Source organism: Sinohyriopsis cumingii, chromosome 18 (assembly GCF_028554795.1).
Source record: "Sinohyriopsis cumingii isolate HCF-2022 chromosome 18, ASM2855479v2, whole genome shotgun sequence".
In the NCBI taxonomy this organism is placed as follows: Eukaryota; Metazoa; Mollusca; class Bivalvia; order Unionida; family Unionidae; genus Sinohyriopsis; species Sinohyriopsis cumingii.
Window position 1 is genome coordinate 34,287,461 of NC_142978.1, and position 17,398 is coordinate 34,304,858.

Sequence of the window (17,398 nt, forward strand, 5' to 3'; positions counted from 1 at the left end):
ATCAGTAACACCGAAAAATTCACTGGAAGATAAAGACGACCAATCTAGTTTGATCAGGGCAGAAGAACTAAAGCGGCGTCATCAATGTACACCAAGGAAAGGAGAAGGCTTTGGAGGATTGTATGACCATTACTACCTTGCACATCGATTGGAAATGCTAGTGGGATCAGTTCGTACGGTCAATAATGCACCTGAAGTAATGAATGAAGCGACATCGATGTGTCAGCGAATGCTCACCAATCATAACTTGGACAGAAACACATATTGCGCATTGGTGCATGAACTTGTTAAAAATAGTCATGATATGTATAGCAACGATTATGGGTTCCGAAACGATTGAGACGGTTCGTGTTCTGTGTATAATATATGCTTCAAGGCAACAGGTGGTTGTAAATACAGCCCAGAGAAAGACCTCGATGATCACCATCTCATCCACGGAACCAGAAAATCTGACTCTTTTTTTTTTCTCATGTAACTCCTGAGACTCCCGCTCACTTGAGACCGCACTAGGTTCGCTACTAGTGCACTACTGTTGGCCTAATATTGGAGACCAAACGTTTGTTGGTCTGCCTGCAAATAAATCATTTGTGTTTTCAGCAGATTGTGGAACAAAATGGTATATGGTAGAACTTCCTACAGGTGTGTACGATATTATCTCAATCAATGTTGACATCCGAAGAAGAATTTCTGTGTTTACTGGTAAGGATTACATACTTTAATTCTTGGACACGAAACTACACTGAGCTCCGTTTCTTGCCATTGAATATTCGTACTATCAGGTTAATATTGGACAATCGTCGTTGAGAACAGTTCTTGGTTGGTCAGACGATTTTCCCAAGAATAAATATGTTTTGCATGCTTCACCTGAATCTCGGACAGGATATCACATAGAGCCTGATATTCTGAGAAATACCTGAAGGACACATTTCAATTTAACATGTGATGCCGTCAGTGGCATTTGTGAAAGCAGGTCCGAAGAGACATGCGCAATTGTATAGGGCTACATTTTGTTTGGGTTTTTACTAACTGTGAAACCAGGTGATTTACTATTTATTACACCCGCTGATCCTGTACACCTTCCATGCCATACTAATTGGCTGACTCATATTCGTTTTTTCCTGGTAGATCAAGACAGGTACGTTGTTTATCTTCGTGGACGTGTGAAATCCATTCGTATTATTAACAAGAGAAAATCCGCGTATATAAACTATTACAGAACTGGATATGGTGATGTTGTTAGTGGATTATTTGAAGGCGCGCCAAAAGGTTAAATGTTCCGCTGAAGATCAATTAGAACAACTGGGTTAGCAGGCATTTCAATCGCTTCAAAGATCAATTACGACGATTAGTAACACAGGCATCATTATTAAAAGCGGTTCCATTTACATTACTGTCGATCGAAGCCGCCTGCAGTTAATAAAATTATTAATGAAGCAGCTCAACAGCGATTGTCAGATTCAACGATTGAAAATCTGGCAATGAGGAGTAGATTTGTACGGTATTAAAGAAAATCAATAATATATAAACCATGACTCAGTTTAAAGAGGCGTTTTATCCATCATTTGACACGGGAGCGCCCGTGTTAGTCTATCGAAGTAAGAGAATTTTAGTATTACTCATATCTAGCCGGAGACCCCAGTTAGATTTGCAAGTCCAAGACACTTATTGTTTTTCTTTCCGTGTGAATTGTTTTTGGAAGTGGAGGGAGAACTGGTACGCGAAAACAAATCCAATGTCAATACCCTAGAGGGATTTCTTATTACTAGAATCGTAGATGGAAAGGAAATCGAATGCATTCTGGACAATGTTGACGTTGCTGGCCCAAAAATGATGTTTGTCAAAGATGTAAACAGATCATACAGATCATAGACTACATGTAATCAAATGACCTCGAAATGCAGCTGGTGTTGCCGTTGCAGCTGCAGAACACGTAGCGCTTCCTAATACCGAGTTTAATCCTGTATTTGCACAGCGTCAAACCTTATTGGTGCTTCATTAAGATTTTCTTGCGCAATTCCCCTCTGTCACATCTTAGGTGTGTGTAGAGATGCTCGCAAGATGCTATTTGGAGCCAAATACCGTCATTTAGTTTTTTGAAATTAACTGCAACGATGCGATGTGGCGTGATGCATGTTCTGCCACTGGCAAAGTTGTGTTGGAGAAATGAACGTTTTTGACGTCTGTGTTATGTCCTTCACTGAGCACAGAATCACGCTTGTTATGATTTATAAAGTCGGGAACCACTTCAAAACTGTCGTTTCTCGCACATACCATACAAAACTACGAGGCCTTCGATTGCCAGGCACGTGTCGTCGAATATTCTCGGGCAGAAGTATTGATTACCAGGTCGCAGAAGATCGATGGAAGGAAAGCTTCTCAAGCGTCCTTTAACCAGTCTGGATTTACTCGCAATGGTAATATCGATCAAACATTTTCGTAGTGTTTTTATGCTAGATGATCTTGCATCGATGTTGCCACGCAAAAGTGAAACTGGCTTGGTATATCTGGATTCATCAACAGGCTTAGCATAGTGTGCATGGGTCTGTACCGCCAGTTGAGGTAGTTCATTATTTATCTAAGAGTGGACAACAACTGTTACTTCATACCACTATGCCAGTACAAGCACGGTTCGATGGTCCCATATGCGGTCATCTTGTTGTTGAAGCGTTGAGCGCAATGGATCGTTCACCAACCCCGTGAGCGTGGACTGATTTTACGTTAAAGTAAGCGTAATATTATACAAATTATATATCAGCATTTATGATTGAAACTCTGCTCAACGACACGGCACTGATTTGGATCTGAGATGATTTTCCATTAAAGCGGATTTATTTGAGCTCGTGTTGTTGTTGGTGTCGATACAGGCGAGCTTATGATTTTTGAAGACCACACTGTCAAACTGAAAACGTCCAACGTAGATATTCAATATATTATTGCCATGCTTAAAGGCGACTTTGTGGTATAATAAAAAAAATTCGTCGATCTCACTGACAGTGGTGCAATCAGAGACTCTAGGGTGTCGGTTGAGCATTTAAAAAAGTATGTTGATGATACTAATGTAGCAACAAAACGACGCGTGGATCAATAAATCGCTTACGGACGACAACCGACACCACCATTATGTGTAGTACTTTCGTGTAACATAATTTCCGGAATATTAATTAAAGAAAGAGAGGAAAAATCTTACGCAGTCGTTGCAAGCGGTCGACTTATTTTAACTCCTCTTGATGAAAATGGCTTTTTCTTGATAGACCTAAATAGGTCAGTCTTATCTATCATAATTGGATGTAAAATCTCGTGGGTCAAATATGTATAGTAATAAATATTCCTCAACATCTCGACATTAAAATCGCGTGCCGCTATATGTGACCATGATGCAATTTTTTCCGCCGATATGCAGTATCAAATTCATTATTTGCCGGAGATGAAATTCAGTACAAAGGACGCAGTGTTTATCCTTATGGGTACTTAACCGTCTTTGGTGCTTGTGTTTAAGATTAGATGGTATCATTATTTTATACGTGTTATTATCTGACCTCGGTAATGAGGTTGTGGATTTACTACCGACTGGATAGCTAGCAGATGTAAATGGCGATAACAATTTTGTTTCACTTGTCAAGGAATAATTTCTTCAAAGTTGTGTTACCAAACCGACGTGCATACTGAAATATAGTTTTGTTAAGGGTCATTTTGAAAGTGCCTTTTGAATCACCCTGATGTACCACAACCCACTCTAGGCCAGCTTGGAATCATAGCACTTGCACGTAAAGGCATTGAAGGATTATCTTCTGCAGCAGATTCAGAACCTCTCCGGGATTGTTTCTACAAGGAAGAGGTGGCATTCACTGATTTATCCACGCCAGTCTGATTTCATATTAGCTATGTTAATTCAACATTGTTTCGACTAGGAGACAACAATCAACCTGGTCGACTGAAATTTAACAAGGACGCACTTGTTCGGGTAACAATTATTGGGAAAAGGTGATCGTAAGATTTAAACGTGCTGGCGTAGCCTGTGTGACGCAGGTGAAAAGGGGACTAAACAAATAGATCGTTCTATCGAAGGATATGTAAATATTCCAGATGCTGATATTTTCTATAGCTGTATGATAGTAGTAACAATAAAAAGGGCAGTGTACGTATTGCGTTTGTTATTGAAGATTAGACTGGATGAGGTCCGCCTGTAATGTAATTAAAATAGTCGAATCAGAACAGCTTTGAGACGAAATCGCAAAAATAACCGCGTTGATAGTAAAATACAAACACACGTGCTTGGTCCAAGTTTATGTTTGTGGTCACATCAATTGTCCTAGGTGCACTATTCATTATTATTGTCGGATCTAAATCGATAGTAACTTGGGTATCTTGTAGTGCGAAGAAATTGACTTCGATGAAACTGCATTTCCGAGTACATTTTTATTCCGACTGAGTCGAGGCTACACAGAGCAGTCTCAAGAAAATCAGTAAATTGCACTCGGTGGCAAACGAGGATTAAATAATCAGTGCGGCTGAGAGTAAGACTGCGCTGTCGAAACGGAAAATCACGACAGTTGCGACAGTTACAAAACGTCATAGCCGAGTAATATTCTTTTCGAAATAAACTATATTCATATCTATCTATCTATCTATCTATCTATATATATATATATATATATATATATATATATATATATATATATATATATATATATATATATATATATCATTATTATGAGCGACTCAGTGCCAAGTGTCCACGTGAATAGCGCCCTTGGAGTGTCGTGTGTCTCTGGGGTTTTAGCATCGTCTGCTGTGGCTGTGCAGGCCTATGCGCGAGTTACAGTCCCTGTTGTTGCTGGTGCAGACATACTGGGAGGTATGAATTGCTGGGGTGGCTGCTGCGCTCTTCTTTCTCTCACGTTTATCTGCCACCAGCTGACCTCTCCTCACATCAGCGACTGCTATGCCCTTGTGGATTGTTAGTCTCCAGGTGCCTCGGCCCTCGGCTTGAATTTTCCAGCCGTCTGGTGAAATGTCGCATGCCTTGATGCTCCTCTTGCACGCATCCTTGAAACGGAGTGAGGTGCAGTCAGCTCTTCTTGTGACATGGGCCAGCTGTCCATATAAGATGTCCTTTGGCAGCCTACCATCCTCCATGAGTTGGACGTGCCCCAGCCATCGAAGGTGGCGTTTGCTCAGCAGGGAGTACATGCTGGGGATACTTGAACGCTTTAGGATCTCGCTGTGCGGGACGCGGTCTTGCCACCTGATTTTCAGGTTACGTTTTAGACACAGTATATGGAAGGAGTTGAGCCGGCGCTCTTGCCTTATGTAGACGGTCCCGGTCCAACTTCCATATAGGATGTTGCTGAGAACGGATGCCTGGTAGACTTGGTTCTTGGTGTGCTCTGTCAGCGCGTTGTTTTCCTACTCCCTCTTCGTCACTCATGCCATGATGTTGTTTGCCTTTCCAAGCCTTCTGTCCAGCTCCTGCTCTAGCTCCTTATGTTTGCCTTTCTAAGCCTTCTGTCCAGCTCTCAGTTATGGCTGAGGAAACTGAGCCAATAGACTGCAATATTTGTATAACACTAATTTGTCACACACACATACACTATATATATAAATTTGACTGGAAGTCGCACATTTTAACAGGAATCTATTTGTATATAATCTTAAACAACGGCATGGAGGAAAAGCAAGATGAACAGATGACGATATAGTGTCTAAATCAAATAAGAAAGGAATTTAGTGAGTAGTATAGTGTCAGTCAGTGCCTATATTGATCGGTACCATAGACTTGCCTGTTTGAGCACATCACTCTCTTCCGAATTGTTGTTGTTTCCACAATCACTGCACAGTGATATGAAAGGCTGGTGGTTGTCCCACTAGCCCAATTTGCGTGCACTTCGATCCGGTTGAGGCTGTACCCACCATGATTGAATGAAGCACACCATGTTTGTGGAAAAATAAAATTTATAAACATACAACGGTCACATATAGGCTAACTATGTCATGGGGTTAGAGACAAAAATGGATGGCAGGGACAGTGGAGCTAAATCCTCATCACATTCTACTCAAGTGCTGGTGTATTTCCCTCTCTTAAAAACGTTCCTTTCGGGGATTTGTGTGTTATTTCCCTTGTCCTCCTGCCAGGCAAATTCCTTTTAAGTGCTGTTTTCTCATAACACGGTCCAGGTATGCCAATCTTTTCTTTCTGATGATTGTAGAGATAAATTGCTATTGGCACTTCACTCTTTTTTCAATTTGTGTTCATCTTATCTTTCTGAGGCAGCTGTTTTCAAAAGAGTTTAGTTTTATCTTTTGTTTATGTGTACCTCCAGCTTTACGATCCACAGATCAATACTGAGATAACAGCATTTTTTTATTTCCTGACCTTATCTGTCAGACAGTAAAAGAGTTATGTGTCTGTAAAACGTTTCATCTATACTATTGTCTTGAATTTAACAAACTGTTTATCAAAACCTTGTTTTGGTAGGAAATAATTTGCATTAATAGGACCGTATTCAAAGCTATAAGTACAAATTTCAACTAAAATAATACGTAAATATCTCAGTTACGGCTGAGAAAACTGAGGAAATAGACTCTAATATTTATTATTACATTAATTTATCACAAAACAGAACGTTATAGCTTTTAATTTATTACTGAAGTACAGATGAACGATGGGGATAAATATCAACGAAATATATGACCTCTTTTCAAGAATGATTTTTGCGAGCAAAGGGTCGTCAATCCACTTTATATTTCACGTCAACCTGTGGCATATTTAGTTAACCGAAACAGTGTTTTTAATAAGAACTCTTTTGCAAAAAGATCTCGTTTCAGTTCGTTACAAATGATAATGGTGAGTATGAACTGAATAGACGGAGAGTGTAGAATATCAGAACTAGGATGACGTCCGTTAAGTATGAATCGAACAGCTTTTTGACGCTGGTTCTGTTTCGTGAAATTAGACTGAACCGAATTTTATCCGTCATACTAATGAGGTGAAAGCTCGGTACATATTTTGTATTCTATCATGAAGCTCATAATGTACAATTCTGTTACGACATTATGGTCATAAACTAAGTAACAGAAAGAAGCTAAGCCCACAAATTATGTAAAACTTAACAGATAATTTCATTCTCTAAGTTATAAAATGAAACTTCAAGCGGAACTTACAGTATTCTTAATTAAATCCGAAATAATCTTAAAATTTTTATATCACAAGTCCACAAGAATAGAGTGTTCTGAATAAATTACAGGTCATCGAATGTACTGATGTATCTATGGCATTGTACAAAATTCTTTTGAATGAATTCACAATAATCCCAAAATATTATTTTAGTCTAGAGTCAATGAACACTTTGTAATTCCAACGAATAATCCACACAAAAACGTCTTCACAAATTATAACTCAAACACAACAATAAATGCATCTATAGACTGATTTTAATTATACCAAAGACTTATAAAAATGGTACTAACGGCTGCCTCGTTAGCCGCTCAGCGTTAAGAGTTAGTGTTAGGACTGGTCGGTCTGGTGTCAAGATAATGACTGGTTGGGACATGATTCTACATGTCTGCGACATGATGCCCGATTGCTAGATATCACTGTAAACTGCCAAACTGCAGACATTGTAGTGATATGACTGAATTTTGTTTTAAATGACTGAATTTTGTTTTAAAGCTATGTTAAAAATCCGAATCACACACACACACACACACACACACACACACACTGATTTTTTTAAAAAAAAAACATAGTAGTAGGAGTGTCCACCTCTTCGTTTTTATACATATCGTAATAATGTCCTACTCGATCTGTGTCGCAATACCGCTCACGTGACATATTTTACAATATCTCACGTCAAAACGGATCCCATCTAACTCATTCAACCAATGGCTAATTACCACATACTTGTAAACAATGTTATTATAAAGATTGATATTAAACCTTGTAAATCTTATGTTGCTTGTTTAGGCTCGAACAAACAGAAACAAAAGAAAGAGTGAAAACAACAAGCTTTAAAAAATTTAACAAATAATTTTGTTTCTGTGGAAAAACACTGTAGACTTGGAGAAAAAAAGACCTGACGATTTTAAGAATGAAATCCAAAAATAATCCAAGACTAATTCACGAATTAAATTTTAGAAGTCCTAATAATGAAATGTTCTAATCAATTAAGTTTGAGTCCCGACGAAGATTCCAAAATGGAAGACGATAATGTAAAGTGTTTTCAGTATGGTATTGTATAGTCTACAGTTAGTTTTTTTATTCCACAGTCAATAATATTACGGTATTTGAATTTCAGGATAAAATTTAAATGTCTGTATCCAAGAATTCTGTATGAGCACTCAAATATTTCCAGGGAAAAGAATTAATCTTTTAGAATCCAATTAATTTGAATAAAATGTATTACTCCAAGATGACACAACAGACACTTTCCAGTGTATAAAAAAGCCCCAACTAAGAAATATTTCTAAAAACAAAGGTTATACAGTAACTTGAAACGCAAAACAGATTCCCGGATGTGGGTCAACTCTACAGAATTTTCGAGACGTATTTACCTCTAAACGCACGTAGTGCCAATATGACCTTGCCAAAAGCCAATCATTTTATTCTAAGAATAAGATAACAATAAAAACTTGTTTACTTGTCACAGTGATTTCTGAATTAAGGTCGGTAACTATGTCAGCATAATATACAAAGTTTGGCGTTTACAGTTAGAGTCAAGTCATACTGAATTTTCTGGAAAATACCAAATTCTTAGTAAACAAATTACATTATTTTTGTTGTTGAGTTTTTTTTACAAACAATTCAAACAAATATAAATTAAATCAATTATACATAACATAAACACCTATTTAAACCTCATCTGCAATCTCCAGATATGCACCAAAAGCAAAAGACACAAGATATATATACATAACAATAGTTAGTTTGTTTTATGTTGAGATACATGACAAAAATTATAAGCAAACCTTTCCCTCCCAGAACAAGTTATTGAGGTATATTATTTTATTGTGTTAAAAATAGGGAATAATAGAAATAAAGACAGGGTCATTCACCTTATGAAATCTAGTTATCGTATATATAGAAAACTATATGCGATGGTCAATTATATCATGGAACTCCGTCCAATAAATATAATGGTCCTCGTTCATTTTTCAGCTTTGTCCGAAGCGGCATCACTTTCAGACCCGATGTATGGTTTAGGAAAAAATCTAGAAGAGGCCAACATTAACAACAGCTTTACTCCAGAAGAAATGGCCGCCCTTCAGAAGCTCTTGATGGTTCCTGCTAAGAGGGGATTCAGGTGTCGAACGGGATTCACGTACAACGCCATATTGAGGAATTGCATCCCTTCACTTGGGGTAGGTTTGAAGTATTTCGTCTAAAATTGTACTTGACTGTTCCTGAAGACGGCCATTTAAAGACAGTGATTACGTAGAAAGCGGGGGCATTTCCCCAACCGTTTGAATATATTGTTTGATGAACATGTGTATTTTCTATCACAAGTCAACAAGAATATTTTTACAGATGTTTTTACATACAGCATCTCACGAGGCACTAAAAATATTTCAAAGAGCAAAATCAAGAAAAATATCAACATCGGATGAACATTCTCTAACAAAGGCCAAGTAGTGACATGTCTGTTCACTGTACTCATCAAATCATTCCTTAAAAATCAGTCATTAGATTTCACATCACTACATAGGTATAAAATAAATACTGGCGGAAATATTCTTTGCTTACTTAAGGTTTGAAAAAGAAAAGCACGACGAATGTAAAAATAGTGCTTAAATACAAAAACTGCATTTAGGAAATGACGTAAACGCTAGATGTGGTGTTAATTAAAAATGTTTAATGAATGAACTGCAAAATGAATGGATGTTTGAAGTATGTAATCCTTGCATAGTTGGAAAGTCTTGCACCACAGGAACTGCAAAATGAAATTTTTCCAGATCAGAGTATTAAAAATTAAATTGAGTGCATCAAATTAGCATATTGAAAACATGCATACTTTCTACTTTGAGCTTTGGATCTTTGTACAGTTGGCCGTTTGTTATTTGCACCCACCCCACACGTTCAAATGATGGTAATGAATAGCTTTGATCCTTTTGAGTAGATCAGAAATTTGTATTATTATTATTATTATTATTATTATTATTATCATTATTATTATTATTATTATTATTATTATTATTGTGTTTATTACTATAATGTTTATTGCCATGTTTCTTCTTCTTCTTCCTATTATTATTATTATTATTATTATTATTGTGTTTATTACTATTATGTTTATTACCATGTTTCTTCTTCTTCTTCTTCTTCTTATTATTATTATTATTATTATTATTGTTATTATTATTATTATTATTATTATTATTATTATTATTATTGTGTTTATTACTATTATGTTTATTACCATGTTTCTTCTTCTTCTTCTTCTTCTTCTTATTATTATTATTATTATTATTATTATAACTAACAAGTGTTTTTATATTTCAGGCTCTGCGTGGAAGACGATACTAGGTGACTTTCATCACCAGCAAACTATAATATATCCATATTGCCAGTCTGATCTGCACAATTTGATATATATATTTTTTTCGGATCATTTATTGTTTGACTACAGTCGACATTTTAACATTGGACTCCTCGTTTCATGCACGCATGCAATGCCTTTCTTCCGTAGTGATTTTTGTTCTTAATATTTCTGGAATCTCGTACTACAGCTCCATGGCGAAGTCAAAATTGAAGTTAATTGTCTGCATTAAAAATTTAGATCCCAAAATTTCCCATCATCCCTACCTCAACTTTAGATACTCAAAGTCAATCGAAAATTTTACGCCTGATTGGTTAACGTCGAATCACGTGCTAATTAATTGCATAAGAGAATTTTGAGTTGATACTGAGACTAAGTGAGGGAATTTTATGTAATGGATTTGAAGGTTATACAATTCTGAGTTTGAAATTCGGTTTCCGTCTTCAGCCGATCAAGAACACTGTGTATCAAAAAGAAAAGTAATTGGCTGACACAACACCGAAAAATTAAACGAACGTTTAAAGGTATAATCTCTGGGCCATTTATTTAAGGAGTTTCTATGGAGTTGAGGCGCGACACGCAGTATCACATCTTATATTTTCGGAAATGGTGAACTCAGTTTTTATTGTTTTCATTACTATATATATTTGTGAGAGTTTGGGGAATCTTATTGTATTTAAATGTAAACATCGTAAAGTGTATACGATATTTATTCTGCATAAAAGCCCTGTCCATCTGACCCTTGACCTCACCAACGGTTTGTGATCGATTAAATATTAATTTATAATTAATTATATTAAGAAAAAGAACGTTTTTTTCTCTCCGTAAAACTACTTTGTATGTACACTAAATTGTGATTTATCACTGTTTTGACTATGTAATAAAAACTGTTTGCATTTAGCGGAGATGTCCTGCGTGTGTATAATTTCAGAAAGTTCTTTTCTGACAAACAGCCATGTCGGTCACCTCGTACAGGCAAAATACGTACACCAAGCTACACACGTGTTTTTCTTTTGTTTATCGGAGTCTGCAGAAAGGAAGTGTTTGGTGTATCGTAGGGATACTTCGAGGCCGTCAGGCCAAGAAATATTCATAAGTCATGTCAAACGAGTTCTTTTCCCCAACTCGGAACAAATCAGGAATGAGCACTTGTACGAGTCTGATACGCCTTGTGGATAAAAGATCTAGAATGTACAAAAGTTCGAGTCGATGCGTTTGATGGACATCAAGAAAACTGCTAAATATTTCCTGTCCGACTATGTGATACGGAAATAGGAATAAACAATCTGTATCAAGCGACAGATCTACCGTATAAAATTATCTTGCCTGCATGATCTGGCCTTCGATACAGTTGTTCAATCCGTATTTACGTACCATGCACCCATATTGGAACTTCCATATTTTTAGCAGCAGTGACTCAAATCCCAATTCGTTTCGAAATTGTCAACTTATGATGCTAAAGATATATTTTAAAAGCGTAAGAGAAAGACATGTAACAATACAAACCAGCATTAGTGTTTCTTTCTGAGTCGGGGGAAAGAAAACGTTTGATATAGTGTATGAATACATATTGTACAAAGCACGCGTTTGTCGGATCATTATTTGTTCTCCTTACTACTGTAAGCGTAAGGTCAGCGATTATATATTGAGAATCGTTGTAAAAGGTATAAAATGGCGGAAAATATATTAATTCCATGTTAGTGGTTTACTTGAGGACATGTCACAGATATGTTTCTCTTTTTAACACTGTCTTTTCATGAAGACATATCACGTTCATGTTTCTCTTCTTAACACGGTCTTTTCTGAAAGACATGTACAGTCATGTTTCTCTTTTTAACACGGTCTTTTCAGGAAGACATGTCACGGTTATGTTTCTTTAATTAACATGGTCTTTTCAGGAAGGCATGTTAAGTACATTTCACGAGAATTTCGTTAATGTAATTTTGATGAAGATAAAGTCAAAGATTTCTGGACAGCATATCGTACAAGGCTAGCTTTGAGACAACTTATGAATTAAAAATTGTGACGTAAAGAGAAATAAAAATGCTTTGACTCTTCGAGAGTTTCGAACTACATTTTGTAGCAGTAATTAAATTCAATCAGATTCATCGTGTTTAGACAGGCTTTGCATTTGCTACATGTTTCTACTACATGCTTATGGTATTTTCAAACAATAAGTAATATTATAGTATAAATACTACGGATAAAATTCATCGTCTAAAAATAAGATGCATCACCCAGGCCAGTTCAACGTTATCGGGCGAAAATTCTCGACTCTTGTTTTTGCTCAAAATGTCATTTTAGGTAACTTCATTTCAGATGATGCAAATACGTGGGAGTTCGTACGTATGAAATTCCAGTCTAGACCGTGCGACGTATAAGTTATACAAAGATGTCAAATAACAGAGTCAAAATCAAATAGTTGTTTCTTTGTTTTGTTGATTAAGTGCTGTGATTTGGACTTCAGAGAAAATTTCAATGTAAGGTTACGAAATGAAGCGGCAGCCTTAGAATAGCTGCCAGCAATTGCCGCCCAAGACGAACCACGCAATCGCCTCCCCCTCCTGATAATTTCTCCTCAAATTTTGGCGCCCAATAAAATTTGGCGCCCTAGACAACCACCTAGTTCGCCTATCAAACTGGCCGCCCCTGACCAAATGACATTGACACCATTTACTGATAATGCTATTTTGTTTAAAAACGCACCCTTTCCGAAGATTAAATATTATTTATTCATTAGTTGAAGAAGAAAAAAAACCCCAAAAAATTCATTTTCCCGAAGGCTAGATGCAATTACGTGCTCAAATTTATATAATGCTGAATAAGTCTTGAGTTGGACACTGTCATTTTTGTACTGATAAACATATTACAGTATTCACATCTAAGTGAGAAGTCGATTTTAGAATGTCGGCGTAGATAACATCAGATGCTTCACTGCTTTGACTGTACACTCAATGTGACTATCAACACAAATGTCATAAGTCAGTTTGCCCAATGCAAATTCACTGGAACTGAAGTTGCCTTTGGGAAATCTGCGCTTGACCCATTATATGACAATATATCACAACTATAGTTTAAATATTAGGCAGAATAAAACGGGAAGTTAAGGAAATTGCGTTCTATTCGTGTTACAGATAATTTTTATTTTGTTTATTCCTTAAAATCATATGCCCATAATTAAAGTTATCAAAAAGATGTGTTTAAATAATAAATGAAGATAAATATGTACGCGAGAAGGAAAAGGGTTATAATGCATATATATATATATATATATATATATATATATATATATATATATATATATATATATATAATTGTTTTGAAATGTTTAGAACTGAGAGAGTATAGATAGAAAGAGGGAAGGGGGTAGGTAAAATACATTGAACTGAAACATTAAATATTTTTTCTTCTAAAGGGTTCATCTGATTTGCTTTCGGAACCGTTATTAAATTCACTTTTCTACGCCTAGATATGCTACCAGATCAACATGTACTGTAATGAAAGCTAGACTTTATGGAATAATATTTTGTTCTTAAAACTAAATGACTGGAGAACACTGACCTATCCATTTGCTTAAAATAATCATCTAGCCACCATGAAGTCGGTGACATGCAGTTAAAATCTCTCTGACCAGCTGACTGTTGAGAAGGAGTTAAGCACACGTTTTTTTAAAAATTCGTTTACTTCTTTTTCAAACAATAAAGATTTATCAGCCTTCTGTAATTTTCATATAAACAATCACACAATAGATGATAAACACCGATTGGGTTGCTAGTGTTTAGGTTCATTGATTAGGCATTTAAAGAAATATAAATGGCTATAATAAATATGGATGCGTTCTTTATTAAGCATGCCTGTACAATAAATCTCACACGAGTTACATTATTAACATGTACAATTATTACCTAATTACTTTAAAATAGGCGACATGCATCAAAATAATTTTTGAGAAGCCGATTGTTTAGGGTCTGGAATCTAGGCATATAATGCAGCCCGCAATCTTTCCATGGTTGTGTAAAGGCTTGAGGTCCGCGTACCACGAGATGCATACATTTTTCATTAGAAGAAAAATAGGCTTGTCGAACATCCTTTAAATGAAAAAATTATACGAGTGGTTTATAACTGATACAGCGTACATACTGTACATATTTTGTGTTTATATTCCATGCAAATACATGCGTTTGCACTTTGAGTGGAGTTTAAGTTTGTCGACAGGCTGCTGTGTTTTGATCGAGTGAATGCACTACTCGCAACCCTACCGAGTGTATCCACTACAAAATGCAGTATGTGCCTTTTGTTGCTATTTAAAATCAACTTCGCAATTTTATAGGTTGATTGTTTACTTTTTGAGTTTCTACTTTTTACATTAATAAATTCAATATAAGACACATTTATGATTTAAAATTGAAAGATGGTATTAATGAAGAAAGTATAGTACTACAAACACATGATTAGCTCAATCACTGACATGAACGCTCAGCCCTTCACGGATCATGGTATGGAAATAAGCGTGGAATAGAGACCAAGGGAAATGATGAACAAACAAGAGGTAATTAAAATATTTTAATATATTTACAGTTGATCTAAATCGTTATTCTGCTTTAATAACAGTACTAGCGACCATACTCTCTCTCTCTCTCTCTCTCTCTCTCTCTCTCTCTCTCTCTCTCTCTCTGGTCGGCTTGAATTAACTTTTACCATCATTTATACGTCCAGAGGCATCTTGGGATGATACAAACGAAAATCATTCTGCTAGCTCGTCTTTTCATAGATTTTCGCCCATACCTTGAGAGAGAGAGGGTGGACATTTTCATATTTAATTAATGATAATCGATTTTAGAACATTTTAATAGATTTAAGAAACAACAACTAAACCTTATATACACAACGGTATGGACCGCTCAGGTCTACTAGTGTTTAGTGCGTCCGCGTCAGATGTGGGAGGTCGCGGGATCGAACCCCGGCCGAATCATACCAAAGACTTTTAAAATGGTACTACTGCCTCGCTAGGCGCTCATCATTACGAGGTTAGTGTTAGGACTAGTGTGCTTGGCGTCTGGATAATATGACTGGCGGGGGACATCGTGCATCCTGCCACATGTCTGCAACATGGTTCTCTAGTGCAAGCATCACTATAAACTGCCACACTGCATATATCGTAGGAATATGACGGAAAACGTCCTAAGGCTACGTTAAAAATTCAGATCACAAACACACATCATAGTACATGTATTAGTACCACGTAACCAGGAAATTTATCGTATAATGTCGAAAGGGTTTGTAACTTTCTATCTTTGATTATATAAATTCCAAGGCAAGTGCACCCACACCGTTACAACGAACCATATTCGTGTATGTTACTTAAGTTCAGTTTCAATGTTTTTATGCATCCCAAATTCTTTATCTCCATCACTCCCGGGTTCTGAGTACGGAAAACAGAAAGGATTGCAATGAAACTGTGTATTCATTTAGAAAATGGGGATTAATAGTAATTATTGCTTCATGGGCGGATCACAAAGTGATATAAGTAGTGAAGTGGGGCACTATAGGGTCTATGGGAATTAGCATTACAGACCCCCCCGGGCCTGTATAGGGTCTATGTAAATTTAACATGGAGAAAAACCCTGGGCCCGTATAGGGTCTAGGGGAATTAGCATTACAGACCTTCCTGGGCCGGTATAGGGTCTATGTAAATTTAACATTAACACCCTGGGCCTGTATAGGGTCTATGTAAATTTAACATGGAGAAAAATCGTGGGCCTGTTTAGCGTCAAGGGGAATTGAACATGGGGAATAAATCGTGGGTCTGTTTAGCGTCAAGGGGAATTGAACATGGGGAATAAATCGTGGGTCAGTTTAGCGTCAAGTGGAATTGAACATGGGGAATAAATCGTGGGACTGTCTAGCGTCAAGGGGAATTTAACATATGGAAATTGAACATGGTGGGTCTGTATAGCGTCAAGGGAATTGAACATGGTGGGATTGTCTAGGGACAATGATGGTAGAGGGTCAAACACAACAGAGACAGAGACATACATACACTATTACAAGCGTGAGATTTATATATAAAGCATTACCAAGACCTGAAATCTTGCTGGGTGTTCAAAAATTTGCAGAATTGTAATGATGCTATAAATAGCTATAATCAAGGAAATGCTCAACGACAAAATGGATGTGACTAAAAGTAACGCTAAAATGACGAAATTGTCCCAGAATTTAAAGGAAAATAAACATATTCCCGAAAATTAAGTTACAATGGTTTAGACTAAAATGGATAAAATTAGTAACTACTTACAATATCAACTTGTGTGACGATCGTGGATAAACACCCATGTATCTATTTATAGCTATAATCAGCTAAAATTCCTATGAAATCCCACTATCTATTTATACTACAACTTGTGGGTTATTCCTTTGGAAAACCCCACTATCTTTTTATAGCCTCAGCTTGAGTGACGTTCCTGTTTATGAACTCTAGTACATATGTATAGCTACAACCTGTGGAAATCCCCAAGTCCATATTTATAGTCTCGAAATTTCCAGCGTCAGTGACGTCACTGTACTGAACACTAGGGGATAAATGTCAACAGTGTTGCAAGTGGCTGACCTGAATACACGCTACTGCAGGTAGGTAGGTAGAGTGTATCTGATAGGGATAAAGTGAGTTTTATAGGGACAAACAGAGACCAATACACACACACACACACACACACACACACACACATACACACACACAACGTACGCACGCAGACATACGCACACACACACATACACACACACAGGGAAGAGGAAATAACAAACCCCAAATATACTATCAACACAGAAGGGAGATAATACAAACCCCAAATAAACTATCCACACAAACG

General features: G+C 36.7%; 1 protein-coding gene across 2 annotated transcripts in view; it reads left to right on the top strand.

The window, feature by feature from the left end:
* The window catches only part of LOC149776361 (uncharacterized), an 86,143-nt gene extending 73,554 nt beyond the window's left edge, over positions 1–12,589 (top strand). For both annotated transcript variants that reach the window (XM_089942902.1, XM_089942901.1), the window contains exons 2-3: positions 9,155–9,357; positions 10,496–12,589. In XM_089942902.1, the coding sequence (XP_089799028.1) occupies positions 9,155–9,357; positions 10,496–10,519 (227 nt within the window). In that variant the 3' untranslated portion in view covers positions 10,520–12,589. The remainder of the gene's footprint in view (positions 1–9,154; positions 9,358–10,495) is intronic.
* Positions 12,590–17,398: the final 4,809 nt, after the last annotated feature.